Genomic DNA, 21,697 nt, shown 5'->3' with positions numbered 1-21,697 from the left:
CATCTCTCTCACCATGCATATGAACATGATATACTCATTATTTGGTGTATATATGGGCTAGTATATACTCACTATAAACCTATTTTCTGTTGGTATGGGGGGTTATAATGGGTAACTGTAGGCAGACAAAACTTTATTATAAAGACTGCTGGAATAATGCGAGTTCATAATTTCTCTCCACTATAACCAGCTCCCTGTTTCAAGCCCCTGTTCTGGTACTGACATCAGCGTTAAGAAAATTGCTGGCATTAGCGAAGTATGTGAATCTATGAGGCAGCAGCTCCTGGTGCTTGTAGAATGGGCAAAATACATTCCAGCTTTTTGCGAACTACGGCTGGATGATCAGGTATGGGATAATGAGCTGAGAGGCCACAATAATGGTTCCGTGTTGAAGGCTCTCTTTTCACAGAAGACACTTCTAGGATGTTAAGCCAGAACATCAAGGGAAGTAGAGATCATGGGGGAGCTGGTTCTGGCATATATACAGTTAGATTCACGAAAGTGGGTAGGCTTGGGTCCAGAGAAGATCATGCCACACAGTAGGAGCCAAGCAAACAAGCCCAGGTGCAAACAAATCCACAGTAAGCAACTGAGATCTAAGAAAAAAAGAGGTGAAAGAATCAGGAAAAATCTACCTTTTATGAGACACAGTCAAGTTACTCTATAAGAAAAACACCAAAAGGCCTCTTCCTACCTGCTTTCAACAGGGGTATTGGGAGGCAGTGGGCAATTCTTGTTCGGCCTTCACTAATCTGGTGCCTTGCACATGTTTTTGACTACAACTCCCATCAGCCTAACCAGCACAGGACTATTGTCCAAAACACCTAGAGAGCACCAAGTTAATTGCTCTAGGAACAGCAGAGAGAGCTGAGGGACTGAGTCTCAAAGCCTGATTTTCAGGACATCATCCGGTATTGCACATATTCAGAAACTGGAAACAAAGCCAAAACAGAGCAACTGCTTATCCAAATAGACAAACTTCCATTGTATTTCTAAAGTGGAAACCTCTTGTCTTCAAGAGGAAGGGAGGGTGTCTTCACAGCTAGTGTAGGTGATTCATCTTATTCCACTTGCTTTATTTTTGAAGTTACTATTGTTCTATGCACATTATTTTTCCCAAGGTTGCCCTGTTAAGAGCACATGCTGGAGAACACCTTTTGCTTGGAGCAGCAAAACGCTCTATGCTTTACAAAGACATTATTCTTTTAGGTAAGTTTATCTTTATTTTACTTTTTACAACACAGTCCTGTGCATATTTACTGTCTCACTGGGCATGATTCAACTAAGTAGGTGTGCTAGTGGGAGCTGGCTCATGAGTTTCCCCATCCTCCTCCAGCCCAAACTGACTCAAATGTGGTATAGAAAAACAGCCCCCCCCCCCCACAGGTGGAGGAGATGGGAGATTATTCCATCAGGCTTGCTGAAATATGTTGATGTAATGACTGGAAGAGCTTGGATTCTTTGAACAGTGTTATTGGGGTTTACTCTTAGTAATTGTACATAGGATCACCACCTAAGACCACATCATGCTCTAACTAGGGATGAGTGAATCTGCCAGTTTTGGTTTCTCAAAGTTTCTCCTTTTCCCAATCTTCAGTTCTCAACATTTCCACATCAGTAAGCAACTTTTTAAAAATAAAGTCATCAGCATTTTAGTGCACATGTACACATTTTGCATGCAATTTCCCACAGTCCAGTCATACCTTGGAGTCGAATGGAATCCATTCTGGAAGTCCGTTCAACTTCCAAAATGTTCAAAAACCAAATTGCGGCTTCTTTTTGGGTTCCAAAAGAACATTCGCAAACCAGAACAATCACTTCCGGGTTTGCGGCGTTCAGGAGCCAAAACGTCGGAGTTCCAGGGCGTTCGGGATCCAAGGTACGGCTGTATACACATTTTTGCAAAGCCATTTTCTGTAGTGTAATGCATATTTGTATACATTCTCACTAACTTGTTCATTTTTTTGGTACGTGTTACTTGGCTGGAGAACCACATTTCACAATTTGGAGTAGCACAAATTGCAAGGGATGGCAGTGTTTCAGTTTCATGTTGTTGCAGAAATTGTGAATTAAGGACGTTTGCCTTGCCTTGTGAACTGAACTTCTCCCCATCCATAGCTCTGACCTTTCCAATTCATTATCCACAGCATTGTATCTGCTGTTCAGGTTTGGAGAGAGGCTGATATGCTGATGACAAAAGCTTAAGGTGTGGCTGTGCTGGCTGTTGCAAAGCCCAGTTATATATAGCAGCATTAGTCAATGGGGTGCCCTCCACATGTTGGACAACAGTTCTCACCATCCTTGACTATTAGCCATGCTGGCTGGCCCTGATAGGAGCTATGTAGTTAGCAAAATATGGAGGGTACCATGTTAACTACCCAGATATATAGGATTCATGGTAAGTATATTGGATTCAAAAAAGGACGATTCAGCCACCCATCTGTCTTAAGATGAACCTTGAAGATTTTGCTCTCCTTCTTGGTGAATATATTATGATTATGATTTCTCTGGTGGCATATCATTTGTGGAAATAAATACAGTGGTGCCCCGCAAGACGAATGCCTCGCAAGACGGAAAACCCGCTAGACGAAAGGGTTTTCCGTTTTGGAGGTGCTTCGCAAAACGAATTTGCTATGGGCTTGCTTCGCAAGACGAAAATGTCTTGCGAGTTCCTGCGGGGTTTCCCCCCCCCCTTTTCCCAAGCCGCTAAGCCGCTTAACAGCTGATCGCTAAGCCGCTTTACAGCTGATCGGTAAGCCGCTTATCAGCTGATCCACTAAGCCCGCTAAGCCGCTAATAGCCTTTTAGCAGCTAATCCCTTAAGCCTTTAATAGCCGCTAATGCCGCTAATAGCGCTAATAGCGCTAAGCCGCTAATGGGCTTGCTTCGCAAGACGAAAAAAACCGCAAGGCGAAGAGACTCGCGGAACAGATTCTTTTCGTCTTGCGAGGCACCACTGTATTGCATGTGTGGAGAAACGTCTTTTGTGAACACATTCATCTGCATAAATGCACGATAGAAAATGGAAGCTGAATATGAATTTTAAGGCTACTTATGTTGTCAAAAGAGTTCTGATTTTGTTTTTGCTTCTTTAGGTAATGATTTTGTAATCCATCGCAACAGTTCTGAAATTGAGATCAGCCGAGTAGCAAACAGGATACTGGATGAGATAATACGACCATTTCAGGAGATCCAAATTGATGATAATGAATATGCTTGCTTAAAAGCAATTGTCTTCTTTGATCCAGGTATACTTCAGAATCCAACACCTCCACCCACACACAATGTGAAAAGATTTTCTTAGCTGAAAAGATTTTCCTATGCTAATGTTGACCTTGATGTGGTTCCTAATTTAACAAAATGTGTCTTTGTCAGCCTTCCCCAACCCAATGCTCTCCAGTCTTTGGACTATGACTCCTATCATCCAACAACAGTTAAAAACAGAAAAAGTTCAAAATGACAATCAGTAAACCTCTGTCAAAGGATATAGTCTTGATTGCCTACATAGGCCTGGCAGAATAGGATTTTTTAAAGCAGATGTTTAAAAGTTGGCACAGAAGGCACCATCATGATAGTAGAAAGATCTGCACAGGAACTAGTCTGTCCCTCCTTCCTTTTGAAATGCCCTGTTGTGAGTATAGAGGTGGGTTTTTTCTACAGGCTACCACTGGTTGTAACTTCTGCCCATCTGTCATGTGGCCAGTTACATTGGGAAGCTCCAAGTTGGTGGAGGGACACCTCTGTTCCACCAAAATCCCCTCCAGCATAGTATTTGGGGAATTTGGATTGATCTGTGAGTCTTCTTTATCCCCAGGGCCCACTTGGATAATAACACTACCAATGATTCATTGCTTTGGTGCTTTCTTCCATACCCTTACGAAAGATTTCTTTGTTGTTTGAAGATGCAAAAGGACTGAGTAACCCAATGAAGATCAGGAACACGAGGTTTCAAGTTCAGATCAATTTGGAGGACTACATCAATGACCGTCAGTACGACTCCAGGGGACGCTTTGGAGAACTCTTACTACTTCTGCCCACCCTTCAGAGCATCACCTGGCAAATGATTGAGCAAATACAATTTGTGAAACTGTTCGGAATGGTTAAAATTGATAATTTGCTTCAAGAAATGTTACTGGGAGGTAGGTGTGTCAGTAGGTTTTATTGGACTTCCTTGTGTTTAACTGTACAGTGGTGCCTTGGTTCTCAAACTTAATCCGTTCCGGAAGTCTGTTCCAAAACCAAAGCATTTGACAACCAAGGCGCAATTTCCCATAGAAAATAATGCAAAATTGATTAATCCATTCCAGACTTTAAAAAATAACCCCCAAAACAGCTTCTGGGTTTGCAGTGTTTGGGTTCCAAGTTGTTTGAGTACCAAGACATCTGAGAACCAAGGTACCACTGTACTCAGATGCACTTATATTAGTGCTGTACCCCTCCCCAAGATACATTTTCCTGCTACTTTTGGGTCTAGAATTATTTTTGCAAAACTTAGGGCTAAGGGGGTTTGACATTTATGTTATAACTTTATGTAAACAGATGTGGAGAACTACAGGCCCTGGAACCAAATGCCCCCTTGTAGGCTTTTCTGTTTCTCCCTGTGGACACTTTCCAGGCCACACACCTGGACTGACCTGTTCTGTTCCCTATGAGAATGTCCCTCATAGGACACTCAGTAGGAACTAGCAGTCAAGGGGTAGTGGTACATCTCATCTTCCTCTGTTTCCATCCTGGCTTTGTTAATAAGTGAATTAAGGTCTTGCAGCTCCTCTAAGTGAGGGAAATGTATTTTATTTTGTAGAATCAACCAGCATGACACTCTTAATCTCAGGGTTGTGGGTTCAAGCCCTCTGTTGGGCAAAAGATCCCTGCATTGCAGTGGGTTGGTGTAGATGACCCTAACGGTCCATTTCAACTCTACAGTTCTCTGATTCTCTGTCCATTTGCATAGACAAACGCTTGGGTTTTCTCTTGCAGGTACGTCTAGTGATGCCACGAATCTCCACCAAGTTCATCCTCATCTAGCCCAAGATCCTCTCACTGGACAAACTCTGCTTATAAGTTCAGTGGCTGCTCCTGTACACGCAGAACCGATTTGTAAGTTTATTGTAAATATCACTTGAGTGTAACTTCTGTGGGTTATTTTTAATTCACTGCTTAATTGGTTATCAGTGCTTCACATCATTTTTTTCCAACCTTAATTGTTTTCTACTAACAACATTTCAACAACCTGAGTTTAAAATTTAATTTCTTATATTGAGCAAATTTTTAGTGAAGGCTAGGCTGTAGCATTGCCAAACCTTCATCCAGAAATACTTTTTTTGGGGGGGGGGGGCAAAGAGTGGCTTTCAGAGGGCATGAAATGTTTTTCTGAACAAGTCTTTAAGACTACCTTTTTCACTGCTATTATTTGAAGAGGTTCACAGTATTCATTTTGTAGTTTGCTCCTTCTTCCGTACCATTTTCCCCTCTGGGTTTTCTTTTGCTGTCATCTCATCCAACTGCAGATCCTTCACCAAATATGATGATGCCACAATACCATGTAACCAATAAGATTAGATGTTTTAGGTTTTGGGGGGTTTTTTGTTTTGTTTTTACAATCAAGCGGTATATAAATTTTACGAAGTAAATAAAAATTCATGAAATAAATGATTTGGCTACGTCAGAGTTTCCCAAACTTGGGTCTCCAGCTGTTTTTGGACTACAGTTCCCATCACCTCTGGCCACTGCTCCTGCTAGCTAGGAATGATGGGAATTGTAGTCCAAAAATAGCTGGAGACCCAAGTTTGGGAAACCCTGGGCTACATGATGATGGCACTGAGGACCAACAAGCCAGTGTCCTCACTCTAAACGGGTATAGGGAGGTGGTGGTGCCTCAGTCCAAATTGACTGTGGGGCTGAAGCTACTATGCTGCATTGGGAGAGTCAGCGTCCGCTGAAAGGCCTTGACAACTGGAAAGCCCCTGCAGACATTTTTCCCACGTTCAGGCTCTCGCTGAAATAGTAGGGACTTCTTCACGGCAGGTGAAAAATGTTCATGAAAAGCACATTCCCTGCCTCTTGTTTCAACGCAGCCCTAAGTTAAGAGAAGCTTGATTTGATTACTGATCATTCCTTTTCAATTCTTCCCCAGCAACTCCCGAAACTCCTCTGCCTTCTCCTCCGCAAGGCTCTGGTCAGGAATACAAGGTAGCTGCAAACCAAGTTACGGTTATTTCACAGCAATCTCTTCCAAAACAAAAGCCATTGTGATATTGATCAATGCTTCTTCTTTTTGTAATACAAGCACTGCATTAAGCCATTGTGACACTGGAAAACTCAGGACAGATAACTCAGATCTGCTGTTAAAGAGACAAGTACAGTTCCCTTTGGAGAAGTTTTTTATATATGTAAGAAAACAACAAATAAATCACTTTTACTAACTTTTTTTAAAAAAATAGCTTGAATTCAGATATAATTTGTGGGTGCAAGTAGGTGAACGGAGAAGGGGAAGCTGTTTCCTGTTTGCAATGCGTTTGAATCAGTATTGAAGAAATTTAATTTATTGTCCCCTTATACATGAAAAAGTCTTAAGTATCACTAGCGGAATGCAAAGCCTGATTTTAATAGAACTGCAAGCTGAAATTTAGAAATAATGAAACAGCAAAGCAAGTAGTTTTAACAGTTAATCAAAGCAGGTGTCTCATTTTCTTGAATATACAATGGAGGTTGAAAGCCAAAATACTTCCTGCAAGCATCTATGTGACGTATGTGTGAATTATATAGTGAAATCCTGTACATGTTTACTCAAAAATAAGACCCATTGTGTTCAGTGGAGCTTACTCTCAGGCAAGTATGCATTGGATTCTAACCTATGTGGAAGCAAATCTCCTTAATTTCAATGGAATTTATTTTAAGTAAGTGAATACTGCTGTGGGATTTGTTTAAAAATGTATTGTCTTTTGCTCTTAAGTAAGAGTCTCTTGTAAATAAGTTCTGCTTTTAATGTTGAACTGTGGGTTTTTAAAAAAGCTACTATTCAAAATGTGAACTATAATTTTTAAAAGAATTAAATAAGGATGTTAGCAAAAAGTGGAGAAATATTTTCCCCATTTACACTTTCTCCTGAAGTGGAAAAATTAGAAATTTTGGGGGGAAATGAAAAAAAAAAAGCACATATCTTCTGAAGTATTCTATTAGAACGAATAGAGCAGTGTTCTAAAATAGCACTGTTGCAGCCAATACACACAGCTGCAATTTTTTTAGTTCCAATATTCAAAGTTGGGAATATTAGTGATTAAAGCATTGGTACTATGTTTGCCTAGGTTGCTAAACAAGCAACACTCTTATCACTTGATGCTGAAAAGGTACATCTAAATATTTTCCAGTATAGAATACGTTCAGATAGCTAGTAGCCTAACAAGCACAGCCTCTGACTGTTGATTCTATTTTGCATTTTTTGTATCAAGTGAAATAAGTGGATGAATGTTAGAAAATAGACACATGCCCTCTTATAACACGCAAACAGGAAAGTGTCGAGAATCTTGCTTCAGTTCATACAAGACCTTCAAATGTTGATGGTTTATATTTTCATCTTCTATCTTTCTCTATTTTCCCAGCTGGGTAAAAAGGGAGGGGGACTACAAAAGACTTTGATACCAAAAGCTTACAATAGCATATCATACGCTGGATTTTTAATCAATAAAAATAAGCATGTCCAATTTAAAATGTCATGCAACCAAAAAAGTATCTGAATAGCACAATGTTATGTGTTGTGCTAAGTTTTTTAATGAGCAAAATGAGTTTAGCTTTTATAAGAAAGTACTGGATAGATTTCAATTTTCCCCCAAATTTCTCTCTTTTGTCCTAGAAAAAACAAACATATGGGAATACATCCTCCATTTGACTTTAAAATATCCATAGATTTTACAACTGTAGACCCTTCTGATGTTATCGGCATAGTATCAAAGCTGTTGCAGTTCAGTTCTTTGTCATGCTTTTCCGGTGACATCAAAACCATTGGACCAATGTCATGGAGCCTTTCTTACACCAAAGTTGTTCCTAATAGAGATTGGGTTGTGTCATAATGCCCACTCTGGGTAGCAGATCCCAGAAGGCCCTGCAGTAAAGGCTATGGAAAAGTTAGATATAAGAACATAAGAAGAGCCTACTCTTTGAGGCAAGTGGTCCATCTGGTTCACCATATTGTTCTCATAGTGGCCAACTAGATACTTAAGGGAAGCCTGAATGCAATAGCACTCCCCCCCCCCCCCGGTGATTCTGACCAACTGGCGTTCAGAGGCATATTGCCTTCAACAGTGGAGGCAGAACATAGCCATCTTGGATAGTAGCCATTAATAGGCTCACCCTCCATTAATTTGTTTAATCCAGACGCAGGTCCGGCACTGGTCCTGAGCTGAGACCTTTGCTCAGGAATGCCCAGAAAATGCTTCTCCACCTAGAGTCCCAAATACCACATCACTGGACCACTGGCATAGGCAACAAACCAAGAGGGAACTAACAGCAAGAGTGGGAGTGAGTTAGCCTGAGCATGGCAATCTGGGTTGAGTACCATAAAAGGGTGTAGTTGGAGTAGTAGGTGGATCACCTGGAGCTCTCCAAGGTCCTGTACCTCTACTTTGCCTTGCCCTTTGGGCTTCTATTTCATGATGGGATAGGACAAGATAAGGTGGTGATGGTAAAGGAGGCAGGTCCACAATGTGGATACTTCTTATCTGGTCCAAGTGTCTATTGTTACCTGAGCATTGCAGCAAGAAAGCAGAGGAGCAGAGTTTTTGGTGCTTAACACTGTACATAGCTCTCAGATGAATGACTAAATGATTTCCTAGACTGCCAAATGTAATGAAACACTTTTCCTTTTTGAAACTCTTAATATTGTTATCTATTTTATACAATGCTTTTCCTTGTTAAATAATAAGTATATTGTAATTTATTGAGAATCTGATTTATTTTCTAGGTGTAAAATTATTTTTGTAAGCCTAATTGTACAAAATCAAAATGACTGGCTTTGTTCGAATGGTATATTGTGCTGAGCTGTTTGAACCATGATGTAATGTATGGATGTTGGCTTGAGTAGCCATGAAATGGCTGCTGCAAATGTTTTCAGATAGACTGTTTTTCATCAATGCTCAATAAACAGATATTGAAAACATATGAATGTTAAATGGGCCTTGAAGTAACTTTTTTTCTTTGCATAATGTAAACAGCAATGTTGGGTTGTTGGGTTGTTTTTACAAAAATTGGCTGTCATAACTATGAGCAGAAAAAGTTAAACTGTTATTGAAATCAGATGAGAACCACATCACAGCTCAAACTGCATCGGTTAGAGCTTTAATTAGGCTAAATTCCTTTTATTTCTTACTCAGTTCATTGAAATCCTTAGAATTTCTAAGAGGTGAGATTGCTCTTTGGGGATGGCAGCTATTGTACTGTAAGTTAATAGAGTTCCACCCCCCCTTTTTTTTGCTTTTTGAGGTTTCAGATCAGAAAATTATGTGCGATTTAATTCAGCGAAGAATGGATGAGATTAATTTTCCTCCGGTCAGATAATTGTATGTTTTTTGATCTATGTGTCTTTTTTCAATTTTTAAAAGGAAAATAATTTACAGTCTCTGCATGTACATTCTAGTGGATCAGGTCAAAGACCTACCTGTTTTCACAGTGGTGAACCAGATGCTTAGCCATAGCCCTCAAGCAGAACATAAGGGCAACAGCACTTTCCCCAAGTGGTATTCAGAGGCATACTTCTTCCAACAGTGGTTGCAGAACATAGCTAGTGATGATGTTCTTGTCCATGAATCTGTCTAATCCTTTTTAAAACTCACCCAAGTTTCTGGCCATCACAACATCCTGTGGGTAGGAATCCCATAGTTTAACTGCACTGTATGCAAACGTATTTTCTTTTGCTTCTCCTGACTCTTCCAACATTCAGTAGCATCGTGTACTCTCAGGCGCTAGTATTATGAGGAAGATTTCCCCCCTCTATCCATTTTCTTCACATTTTCCATAGTTGTTTATATCTCTATCATGTCCCTTATTTTTATATAGAAACTTGAAAAGCTACACATTTTGTAACTCAAACCAGTTACTCCAACCAACAGTTTTGGTTGTCCTTTACTGAGCCTTTCCCAGCTCTACGATATCCTTTTTAAGGGAGGGAACCAAAACTATACACAGCATTTGAATTGTGATTGCACCATACATTTGTATGATGATGTTGTTATTAAACTGGCAGTTCTTCAATCCCTTTCATAATGATGGAATTTGCCATTTTCATTAACCGCTCCACACTGGATCAACATATTCATTGAACTATTTACTGAGATGCCAAGGTATCATTCCTGGGATTGAGCAATACAGCTGCAACTAAAATGTTTTGAGTGTGTTGTAAATTGCAGTATATGAATGTGACACTAGATGGCGATGGTGAGCTATGTCAAATTCAATATATTTTTCAAAACTTTTTTTAAAAAGCATTTTCACAGTGTTTTTTATATGCCTGTAGATTCAGCCATAATCACCCACAGTATAGACTCCATTAGTGTGGATGTGAAATTAGGATTTATTTATTGCTGAAATGTACACCCTTGCTTACATTGTATTGCATTTGCCATTTTACTGCCCATTCACCAAAGTTACGGAGATCTTTTGGAGCACCTCACAATCCCTTTTTGTTTAACCCACCCTGAACAATTCGACACCACCAGCAAATCTGGCTACCTTGCTGCTCACTTATATAGCTATGAGACATGCTATGATCTTTGTACTTCCAAAGAGTTAAGGAACCCATAATGGCATCGCCTGATTAAATTTATTGTGGTATAACAAGTAGTGAATTTTGTTTGAGAAAGTGATAGAGTAGAGTCATGTTGTAGAGAAAGAATGGCACTCTTTCCTGCTTCCTATTGAAGCTCTTTGTACTTTTCAGATGAATTCTACCGGATCCAGCTTTACCCAGATCCCTTGGAAAAATAAAATCTCACTTTCTCTTCATAGGGAGCTGATCTGAGGGAGGGGAAAAGAGAAGTGACCAGGTGGGGTGGCACCCATAATACACACTCAAAAATCCAAATGTACCTTAAAAGGTTGGTGACACCTGAAATAGGCAAATGTCAGGCCTAGCCACCACCTGTCTACCCAGCAAGCAACATTTCCTTAGTGGACTACTTGTTCAAATGCCCTACTTCGTGTGAGTAATGGAAAAGGAATAAGGAACAATATATCCCTACCTCCTTTCCAAATGATTTGCTAAAGCAAATCGTGCCTTAAAGTTGAGGTAATAAGGCCACAGGAAAGTGATTTTAAAAGATAGAGCCCAGACTGTTTTAAGGCAAGAAAAATTGTTTTCCTCTTGGCCCTTCTTTACAGTGCTCATGATGAAGGCTAGAGGTAATATTTTCCACATTGATGGTATCTGTGGGTGGGCAAATGCATTTTTTAAAAAACTTCTCAATTGTTGTGTGTTTCAAATAAACTGCCCATTTAATGTTCCTCTTGGCAAAAAGAATTATTTGATACAAATTATGGCTTGGATCTAAAGGTGGCCTTCCTCTAATGCAGAGGTGGGGAGCCTGAGGCCCAGGAAATGGATGCAGCCAACAAGGTCTGCATATCTGGCCCTGCAGATTCTCCCCAGCTCATGCCCTCACAATGGACCATGCTCCTACTTGGCCTGCTCAGTCCCTCCTGAATGCTTTTGCATAGAGAATGTAGTTTACTGATACAAAAGCACAACCTTTATTATAAAGATTATCTGTTAACATGGGGAAAGATCCTCTAAAGTTGATCTGACCTTGTATAGTTTAAATAGAATTATCTGTGGCTATCTACCATATTTTTCCATGTATAAGACTAGGTTTTCCCTCTAAAAAATAATGTCCAAAATTTGGGGGCATCTTATACACTGATAGATCTCTCCCCATTTTCTTAAATCGGAGTCCCCCAAAATAGGGGGCGTCTTATACATGGGGGCGTCTTATAGATGGGAAAATACGGTAGCTATCCATATTACACTCTGCTTATGTACCTGAATAAAGAAAAGAAGACAAGAAGAAATATAAAAATGGTAGCCATACAGCACTCTGGATAATTACTTTTTTTGAAATCGCTCAGCTGCATAGCCAGTGGCCACAGTTTGAACTTCTAAGTTTTGGGAAGAAATCTACATATTCAAAGTACAGGCAGAAAGGAAGAAGCAGATTCAGGATCTCTGGGAATTCAAAAACAACTTTGATGTAGAAGAAGTACATAAATACAGCAGCTGAAAAATTACTTTGGCAAAAAAAGTGACATAGATTAAAAAGTTTCTATACACCAGCCAAAATAAATTCAATACACATAGATTTCCATCAAAGCTGGAGTCAAGTATTTCTTTCTCCATTTCATATTTTCATATCTCCTTACAACTTCATATTTCATTTTTGCTACTGTCAAGTGCAAGGAAAATGGAGATTCCTATGGCAGACAATAGCAGCAGCCATGTAGTTCGAACATTTGTTGATCCAATTGTGAATTTGTGTCCATGTTGTGGAGATGGCAGCTTTCAATCTAAACAGTTCTTCGGCTGCTTTTCCCCTGGGATCTAGTCAAAGCAGGTTGATGTGCTGAAGAAAGTCTTGCTCCTAGGCTGTAGAACTGCTGGATCTTAACAGCGCTCATCCACGAGTAACTGTCAACATTAAAATACAAAGAATGTACTCAAAATGGGTGCAAACTTGCAGAATAACAGACCATTTAAATTATCTTTGCTCCCAGAAATAGTTTTGCTATCAGTGAAATCATTGTGCGGTATTTTGATACTCTCTTCTGCAGCACACAAATTGCTTCGTTCAGTTACCTCTCTGGAACTTCTACTGAAAGGTATTCATGCTGTGAAAGGTATTCATGATGAACTCTACACACAACCTCCACCCTAAGTTAAAGACTGTTAAGAGTAGATTGACACCTGGACAAATTAATTCATCTACAGTCGTACCTTGTTTTGCGACCAGGATCTGTTCCAGAGCCCCAGCCATTAGCTGAAAAGGACGCAGGGCAAAGTGCTGCATCTGTGCACACATGTGGAATGGTTTGTGCTTCTGCACATGTGCGAAGCACGATTTAGCATTTCTGCACATGCGCGAGCAGCAAACTCAGACGTAACCCGTTCCAGTACTTCCTGGCTTGCTGTGGACGTTCGCTGGAATGGACGCTGGACGAGACGGACGTTAGCGGAGGTATTACTGTACTTTCTTATCTCAAAGAATGCAATCCTATCATGTCTACTCAGAAAAATACCCAGTTGAGTTCAATGAGGCTGTTCCTGGTGTGTATAGGATTGCAGCACTGGTCACAGTGAAATTCATGTAAAAGTTAGCTTCCTTACAAGCAACAGCCTTATTTTAGATCCAACTCTATGTGAGAGATTTAAGCATGGATTGATGCTTCCATTGAAGTCAATGGGTTTTGAATGAGTTTAGGTCTGTCTGGATTATAACCCGAGTATGTTTAATACATAAGGTTAAATATTTAAGAGTTAGGGGTTCACAGATCTTGGAGGAATTCAAACTCATTAATATCTATCTGAACACTACCTAGCAGTTTGAAAGCACATCAAAGTGCAAGTAGATAAATAGGTACCGCTCTGGCCGGAAGGTAAACGGCGTTTCCGTGCACTGCTCTGGTTCGCGAGAAACGGCTTAGTCATGCTGGCCACATGACCCGGAAGCTATATGCCGGCTCCCTTGGCCAATAAAGCGAGATGAGTGCCACAACCCCAGAGTCATCTACGACTGGAGCTAATGGTCAGGGGTCCCTTTACCTTTACCTAGTTGCAGTTTATGAAAATACAATATACAGTGGAACCTCTGTATGTGCGGGACTGCGAACGTGATATATGCAGGAGGCACGTTCACAACCCGCAGCATTCGCAACCCACAGCGCTGTGTCTGTGCATGCACGTGATGTGATTCAGCTCTTCTGTGCATGCTCAAAATGCGATTTAGTGGTTTTGCGCATGCGCGAGCGCCAAAACATAGAAGTAACTCACAGCATTCGCAACCCAACGTATGACTGTTTATGCATAAAACTTGCTCTTTTCATGACACAGTTGCTGCAACTGTATTCATAATTATTTGGAAGCGATTCTCATTGAATGGAGTGGGACCTGCTTCTCAATGCATACAGATAGGTTGCCAATCCACTCTTGCAAACTTCATCTGTGTCATCAAATGGCCACTGAATAATCTGCTAAAATTTTCTAGGAATGCACATGTCAGTTTTAATCAAATGCATTATTTTCAGAATAATAAAAAAAGGAAATGGCTCTTCGACATTTATTCAGAGCAAAACCACCAACTTCTTTTGACTTTGATCAAAACTGAGAAAAGGAAGGCGATGAGGGCTGAAAATTGAATGAAGTGACATAGCATTGCTCAAGCGTTGCTGTTGAAGTAGCAGAAAGGCAACAAGCACTTTCTACTAATATGACACAACAGCTTCACCCATTTTGAGCACCAGGGCAAGTTGTAGGGAATTTAATAAGGAAGTGAAATAATCAGAAATCAGGCTTGGAGGACAAAAGAAAGCAGTATCACTACTGAGACAACATGTTTATGTTCTATGAAATAACATCCACTGTGAAATTTACAAGTTTGGGTCATTCAGCCTGTGCAACTGAAATCAACAGGTCTCAGTGGTTCCTCTTCCTCATAGAAATAAACATAGCATCCTTTTCCATAGCCACAAGGGGTGCTTATCATTTAAGTCATATGCCACAATTATCAAATGCAAGAAAAAGCAAACCACACATTCGTTCACTGTGAATATGGCTCATGCAGAATGAATTCCAGACTTCAGTGGTGCCATAAATGAAGTATGATGGTTTAACCAAGTTTTGATTACACTGCCAGATTCCTTTCTCAACACACATCTGAAGAACATTATGTATTGTAGAAAAGGGCTTGTGGACACTTATTGCTGCTGTTCAGGTCAGGAATCCTTAGGAATCATTCTCTGTACAATAGCAAAAGTTATGGTCACCACTAACAGGGCTGGTGTCCGACTCCATAGAGCCTTTGGCATGGTGCCAACCGGGACCCCTCCCAACCCTAACCCCCAAATCAGGGAAGGGTCCAGCCCTGTTTGGGGTGCTTGCAGGAGCTGCCAAGCTTTCTCTGCCACCCCTGGAAACACTTCAGCAATGTTTGAGTGGCAGAACTGGAGCAATCCTCAGTTCCTATCCATGTTGGCTGCCAATGATCTTAAACTACCCCAAATGCAATGCCCGGACCAAAAGATAAATGAAATTACTTTTGGCAATTTAAAATGGCAGTGATTGGCTCACAGCTGAATGGGTGCTGAGATTGGCTCATGGCTGAAAAGAATTTGCAGGGCTATCCAGGAATGCAATTAAGTTTAATGCAATTAAGTTGAGCTGCTATCAAGCCCTCCCCAAGCCCACAGGGTGCTTGATCTAATGTGGTCAACATCTGGCACCAGGCATGATAGGAAAGCTTTTGCCAGATCTAGCAGGTCAGTTACAACATGGCGTACGCTTGCGACAGAAAGGACAGCTGAGAAAGCAATCAGTGTAGGTAATTTGGGTGGTTTTCAATTAAGTTTTACTCAGAGTAAACCCATTGAAGGAAACTTAGACATGCTCATTTATCTCAGGGGGTCTACTCTGGCTAAAACCTAGTTAGAAGCCACTCTCTTTTAATCAACAAATTGCCCACTTCTCATGCAATGGACTGGGAAAGAAAGATGGTTTGTGGAGGCTTGGCACACATATGGGAGCCAGCAGAAATGCACTGGGCTAGCTCTGCTCCTTCAAAGATGTCAGGGGCTGGGCAGAGGAGGAGTGGTGATGGAGACCGTCTCCTCATCCTGACCCTTCCAGGAAGGAGGAAGAGGAAGACAATATAGATGTGCAACAGGTGTTTGAGGGAGGTCGCAGCTCAAAGGCAGATGAGGGGGGAAAGTTGGGAAATCATGGGAGCAGGGAGAGCCTGAGCAGCAGCTGGCTAACATATTGTCACTAGAAAGTATTCCAGACCCTCCATCTCCCAGAACCCGGCAAGCCTTAAAAGTAGGAGAGCAAAGAGCTCAAAGACAGAGGGCGCGTAGCAGCACCCGTAAAAGTGACAAATGAAGAAGTGGGAGAGACGGGGAGCAGAGATTTACTCAGGACAATGCCATTGTCCAAGAGGCTGGGTTCTATAGCCTCTCTCTGTAAAGTTTGAAATAAAAAAGGACTGTAAGAAACTTTTCCTTGTCTTTAGAATTTCCTGGGCAACCAACTAGGAGCCGCAGACAGCCCCCTGACAAAAGATAATACATGTGATAGCAACATCCCTCAGCTGACGTGTGATTGGTTCAGTCTTGAAGGAAGCAGCTAGAAGGTATATAAGGCAGCCTTATCCAACCTGGCTCCTTCCAGATGTTGGTCTACAACAACTTTCATCATCTCTGACAATTGGCAACAATGACTAGGAGCTGCAATCCAAAAAACCTAATGAGCACCAAGTTGGAGAAAATGGATGTAAGTTCTCTCTATGGGGGCAAGAGCTTTGATTGACCGGTGTTCCCACCCCTGCGGAAGAAATTCTATGTGCATCAATTGTCTCTTTCAGCATGAAGTGATCATGCGTCAGCTGAGAGACATCAGTATACAAGCCATTGAAGGACTGTGCTTTCCTGTTTTCTTCTTCACTATCTTTCCCTGTATGGTGATCCACAACACACAAAGGAGTTCAATGTGTCTGCTCCCAGTTGTTTAAAGATACCACACACAGTTATTTAGAAATAGTAGTAATTATTCTTGTCCTTGTCTGGCACCAAGAAGGAAGCTTAATTCAAAAACCCAAGATAAAGAAAATTTTGCATTGTAGATAAACATTTTTGCTCTTGCAGTCAAATGACAGCATATTTGTGAGATTACATTTCAAAGGCACAGTTGCACTGGTTCCATGCAGCAGGGTTATCTTTGATGCTTGTCAGACTTCTCAGGAGAATAGGCCCATCATTAAAGAAATGCATTATATTCATTATTCCTTCTTTCCCCCACTATCACCTCTCCTGTTCTTTATTCACTTTGTTCCTTCTGCTGTACCGTGTGGGTCTTTATTTTCAAAACAAGCCACTTGCGTGCTACCTTTTCAAATACCTTTGGAAAATTTAAATATATAATGCACTTAACGCTCCCTTTATCTTTCGTGCCAGAAATATCTTCAAAAAGTCCAGTGCATTTGTAAAGCAAGAACAGCTCTTCTGGAATTCTTTCTGGACGTTGTTAACTAATACCCTTGTCACAACTTTCTTTCTTTTACTTCCACCACAAATTAATCAACCACACCTCTTGTAATCTGAATTATCTTGGCTTCCTGCTTCATCTCTGAAGAGACGTGAAGAGGAGATCATAGTCATGTCTGTATTGCAATAGGCTTCTATTCCAATTTGAAGAATATTAAACCTAACGGTGACAGCCCAAGTCCCCTTCCTCTCCTTTCTTCTGCACCCCTCACAGTCTGCTTGGGGAGTGTCCTATAACCAGGAGTGCCAACTTGAATAAATTATAGGGGGTAGGTAAGCCCTGCCCCATATAATCAATCACATGACGTGGTGCAAACACACCAGTTGAATGGCAATGGCCATCAACTCAAATATTTTATTGTGGTCAAAGGGACTTTAGCCCCTAGGAGTGTTGGACTATGGCCTGGGAGATCAGGGTTTGAATCCCCACTCAGTCATGAAGCTCTCCAGGTGACATTGGCCCAGTCATCATCTTTTGGCCTAACCTACCTCACAGGGTTGTTGTGAGGATGAAATGGGGAGGGGGAGAACCATGTACCCTACCTTGAGCTCCTTGGAAGTAAAGGTAAAGGGACCCCGACCATTAGGCCCAGTCGTGGCCGATTCTGGGGTTGCGGCGCTCAGCTCACTTTATTGGCCGAGGGAGCTGGTCATGTGGCCAGCATGACTAAGCTGCTTTGGCGAACCAGAGCAGCACACGGAAATGCCGTTTACCTTCCTACTGGAGTGGTACCTATTTATCTACTTGCACTTTGAGGTGCTTTCGAACTGCTAGGTTGGCAGGAGCAGGGACCCAGCAATGGGAGCTCACCCCGTTGCAGGGATTTGAACCGCCGACCTTCTGATCGGCAAGTCCTAGGCTCTTTGGTTTAACCCACAGCGCCACCCGTGTCCCATAAAAAAAAAGTGGTATATAAATGCAATAAACAAATAATTTTTTAAAAATATTATAACTCACAGAGTTGGGGCCAGGCTAAGGGATGAAGGAAAAATGTTGACCCAGTACTCATTTAAACACAAACCTACCTGAGTTGCACTTCCCGAAATAATACAAGAACTAAAACACAGCCATTTTTTGAACGGTGCCCTTCTCTGAATTTTGCGATGCAGTCCTTCAGGCAAGTAATGTGTAAAAGAAAAAGAAAAAAACATATGCTAGGGTATAATAACTTATCAATTGTGTTACATGGTGGTTGGGGAATCCCTTGCATAAATTTGTACGTTAGACAAAACTGCATTCAAAAAATATGTTTATTAGGAGGAATTCAGACCCAAAGTGCTGACAAATTGTCATGAAGATTTTAAAAAAAAAAACAAACCCACAAATTGCTGCAGAAATGTGGAGAACTGATTTGAAAAATCATGTGAAAGAAAATGGACACTTGGGCACCCTATTAGAGACACATAGCACCTGTCAGTGGAAGAAAAAAAGAACTTTGACACTCCTACCTGGCACTGGGCATTATGGAAAAGTAGTTATCAGCTGTAAAGAATTGTCTCACCTCTGGGATGATGGACATGGAACGCTTTGCATTTTTGAGGACAAATCTATTTATGTGCAAATGATTTCTTGCTGCTGTCGCAGGAACTACAGCAAGCGGTGCCAAATATTTATTTGGTTACAAATTGAATTTGCAGAGGCAAACTGGACACAGGAGGACCATCAATCACAATGGGACCTAACTGTTTATGATGATGATGATTATTCCTGTTTTTCTGCTTTTATAGCTTTTTTATTTTATTTTATTTCAAGCATTAGACACTGGATGCAAAGGCAATTACCATCCCTGCATGGATGCTGCTCTTTTTCATTTCTGTCGCTTTATTATGGCAATTGAATTCCCATCCCTATCCCATTTTCCTTTTTATCCTATAGGGGGATTTGGGGGTCTTTTTTTTAGTTTTTCTTTTTTTATTACACGGTATTATTGCTATTTTCAACTCTTTCCTGATGTCCTTTCCAGGACTTCATCTGACTTGTCTGAGCTTCTTCAATCATAACCTTAGCTGCAGTTCTGCAAATAGCAACTGTTCTGTGTGAATGAGAGTCAGAGAACTTAGTTCTCTAAATTCACACAAAAATGGGAAACTTTCTTATTATTGCCATTACTGTGCCTTGTGTATAATATTTGGAATCAAAGCCTACTTGGGCTTGACATTTTGCTAGTGATGGGCAATGTCTCTCTGCTCTGTTCAGAACTGGATTCAGAAAACAGAGTTCCTTCCCTCCAAAAGTCAGGAAATAGCCTTCTTATTTATATTTTAATACGTCCAGTTTTGAATTTGGTTCCTGTTGTTCTCCCAGCTATATTATTGGGAGGGTAATGAGATCTGAATTCTCTTCCCCCAACTCCCACAAGCATCCCAGCCACTGGGACCCCGGGATATTCAATTTTCTTAGACAGCTAACTGGTTATCCAGTTTATGGTAAAGATAAAGGGACCCCTGACCATTAGGTCCGGTTGTGGGGTTGTGGCGCTCATCTCACTTTATTGGCTGTGGGAGCTGGCCTACAGCTTCCGGGTCATGTGGCCAGCATGACTAAGCTGCTTCTGGCGAACCAGAGCAGCGCACGGAAACGCCGTTTACCTTCCCGCCGGAGCGGTACTACCTATTTATCTACTTGCACTTTGACGTGCTTTTGAACTGCTAGGTTGGCAGGAGCTGGGACTGAGCAAGGGGAGGTCACCCTGTCACGGGGATTCGAACCGCCGACTTTCTGATTGGCAAGTCCTAGGCTCTGTGGTTTGACCCACAGCACCACCCACGTCCCTTCCAGTTTATGGTATTAGAGGTTAATAATATCCTAAGGTTTGCGATTAACACTGTTACTGCAGCATTCCCAGTGATAGAGAACTTTGCACAGAGAGTAAAAAGGGATTGTGGGGTGTGTGGCGATCCTACTTGTAATGAAGCCAAGCATTGCAAGTGGAGCAAGGTCATAATATGGATCAGGTGTAGGGAACCTGGAGCCCTCCAGATGTTAAGGAACTACTACTCCAATCAGGCCCAACAAACATGGCCATGGATGTTGTAGTTCAGCAACATCTGGAGGGCCAAAGGTTCCCTACACTTGGACCAGATAATTATCAACTTTGGCAGCACCCCAATTTTCTGCAGAATACAGATTCATCTCCACCCCACCCTGAAAAAAGTGCCCTAGTGTATACATGTAAGTTTCCACCCATTCCTTAGTAAGTAAATGTAAATAATTGTCAGTTTCCAGAGGAAATGTCTGGTGGCTCAGTGAGTACCAAGGACAAAGAGTTTTAGCAAGAAAGCTGAAAGTCTTTGATTTGAATCTCAACTCAAATTCATCCTTTGCCTCTAAACTGCAGTTCTAGCCTTCTTACAGGGCTGTCACTGAGATAATTGCCCAAGTAGTGATGGTGTGAAGATTGTGATTACCTGATCCGAGATACAAATTTGTCTAGGTCATAAAGGCTGGATGCATTCCAGATCAAGCACCGTTTCCCAAGTTATTCTCTGGCCTGGCATTTTAAACGAGAAGGATTTATTTATAAAAGCCTTCCTACCTCACCTTAAAAGGTTCCCTGGGACAACTTGCAACCATAAAAAGCACATGGTAATACAATAAAAACAGACAGCAATGTGGCACAACCAAGCACCAAAAAGATGATCCTGTGTAGGAATCCTGGCATTGTATTCAACTAACTTCTATTCAGAGCCGACCTATTGAAATTAATGAACCTAAGTTGGTCATGTCTATTAATTTCACTGGGTATACTCTGAGTATGACTAGCATTGTCTACAACCCATTGTGTCTAGATGAAGTAGGTGAGTTCACCAAAGACCTCTGTGTTAATATCTTACTTTGGATTAACCTCTCCTTGGTTATCATAGAATTGTAGCCTGTACTGCAGGAATATTGTAGCCCAATGTGGGGCTCGAACCCTCAACCTTGAGATCTCAAGAGTCTTATGCTCTACTGAGGGGTTGACATGAAGCTGCATGGTTTTTTTTAATGGGCACATAAGCTACGAAAAAATGCAATGTGCACAAGTAAAGTCATTTTTTGGAGTTCCTTAGGGAGGAATGGCAGGATATAAATTTAATAAATGATAGAAATAAACCGGGGCAGTGTCTGAGCTGTGGCATTGCAGCAGCTAATGCATTTGGTGCCATGTCAATCATGCATATGGTTATCTCATCAAACTACAATTCCCAGGCAGTAGTGTGATCAGGAGCATAAACACAGCAACATCAGTGTGGGGATGCATGTACACTGGTACCTCTGGTTAAGAACTTAATTCGTTCTGGAGGTCCATTCTTAAGCTGAAACTCTTCTTAACCTGAGATACCACTTCAGCTAATGGGGCTTCCCACTGCCACCACGCCACCACCACACGATTTCTGTTCTCATCCTGAAGCAAAGTTCTTAACCTGA

General features: G+C 41.3%; 1 protein-coding gene and 1 long non-coding RNA gene across 9 annotated transcripts in view; one reads left to right on the top strand and one right to left on the bottom strand.

Annotated features, from left to right (window-relative positions):
• The window catches only part of HNF4G (hepatocyte nuclear factor 4 gamma), a 69,563-nt gene extending 53,172 nt beyond the window's left edge, over positions 1-16,391 (top strand). For 3 of the 7 annotated variants that reach the window (XM_083451238.1, XM_083451241.1, XM_083451235.1), the window contains 7 exons: positions 191-346; positions 1,122-1,209; positions 3,096-3,248; positions 3,903-4,139; positions 4,978-5,097; positions 6,134-6,189; positions 16,260-16,391. In XM_083451238.1, coding sequence (XP_083307364.1) covers positions 191-346; positions 1,122-1,209; positions 3,096-3,248; positions 3,903-4,139; positions 4,978-5,097; positions 6,134-6,189; positions 16,260-16,376 — 927 coding nt within the window. In that variant the 3' untranslated portion in view covers positions 16,377-16,391. Of the gene's footprint in view, positions 1-190; positions 347-1,121; positions 1,210-3,095; positions 3,249-3,902; positions 4,140-4,977; positions 5,098-6,133; positions 9,165-10,927; positions 11,024-16,259 lie in introns of those variants that run through there. The other 4 variants (XM_083451240.1, XM_083451239.1, XM_083451237.1 and 1 more) reach the window with 2 other exon arrangements.
• The window catches only part of LOC310682571, a 49,118-nt gene continuing 39,287 nt past the window's right edge, over positions 11,867-21,697 (bottom strand). For both annotated transcript variants that reach the window (XR_014514007.1, XR_014514008.1), the window contains exon 2: positions 11,867-12,667. This is a non-coding gene — a long non-coding RNA (uncharacterized lncRNA). The remainder of the gene's footprint in view (positions 12,668-21,697) is intronic.

The sequence above is a fragment of the Podarcis tiliguerta genome (genome assembly GCF_965153285.1).
Source record: "Podarcis tiliguerta genome assembly, chromosome: 7".
NCBI lineage: Eukaryota > Metazoa > Chordata > Lepidosauria > Squamata > Lacertidae > Podarcis > Podarcis tiliguerta.
Note: the sequence above shows the minus strand (reverse complement) of the source record. Positions and strands in the feature narration are given on the sequence as shown.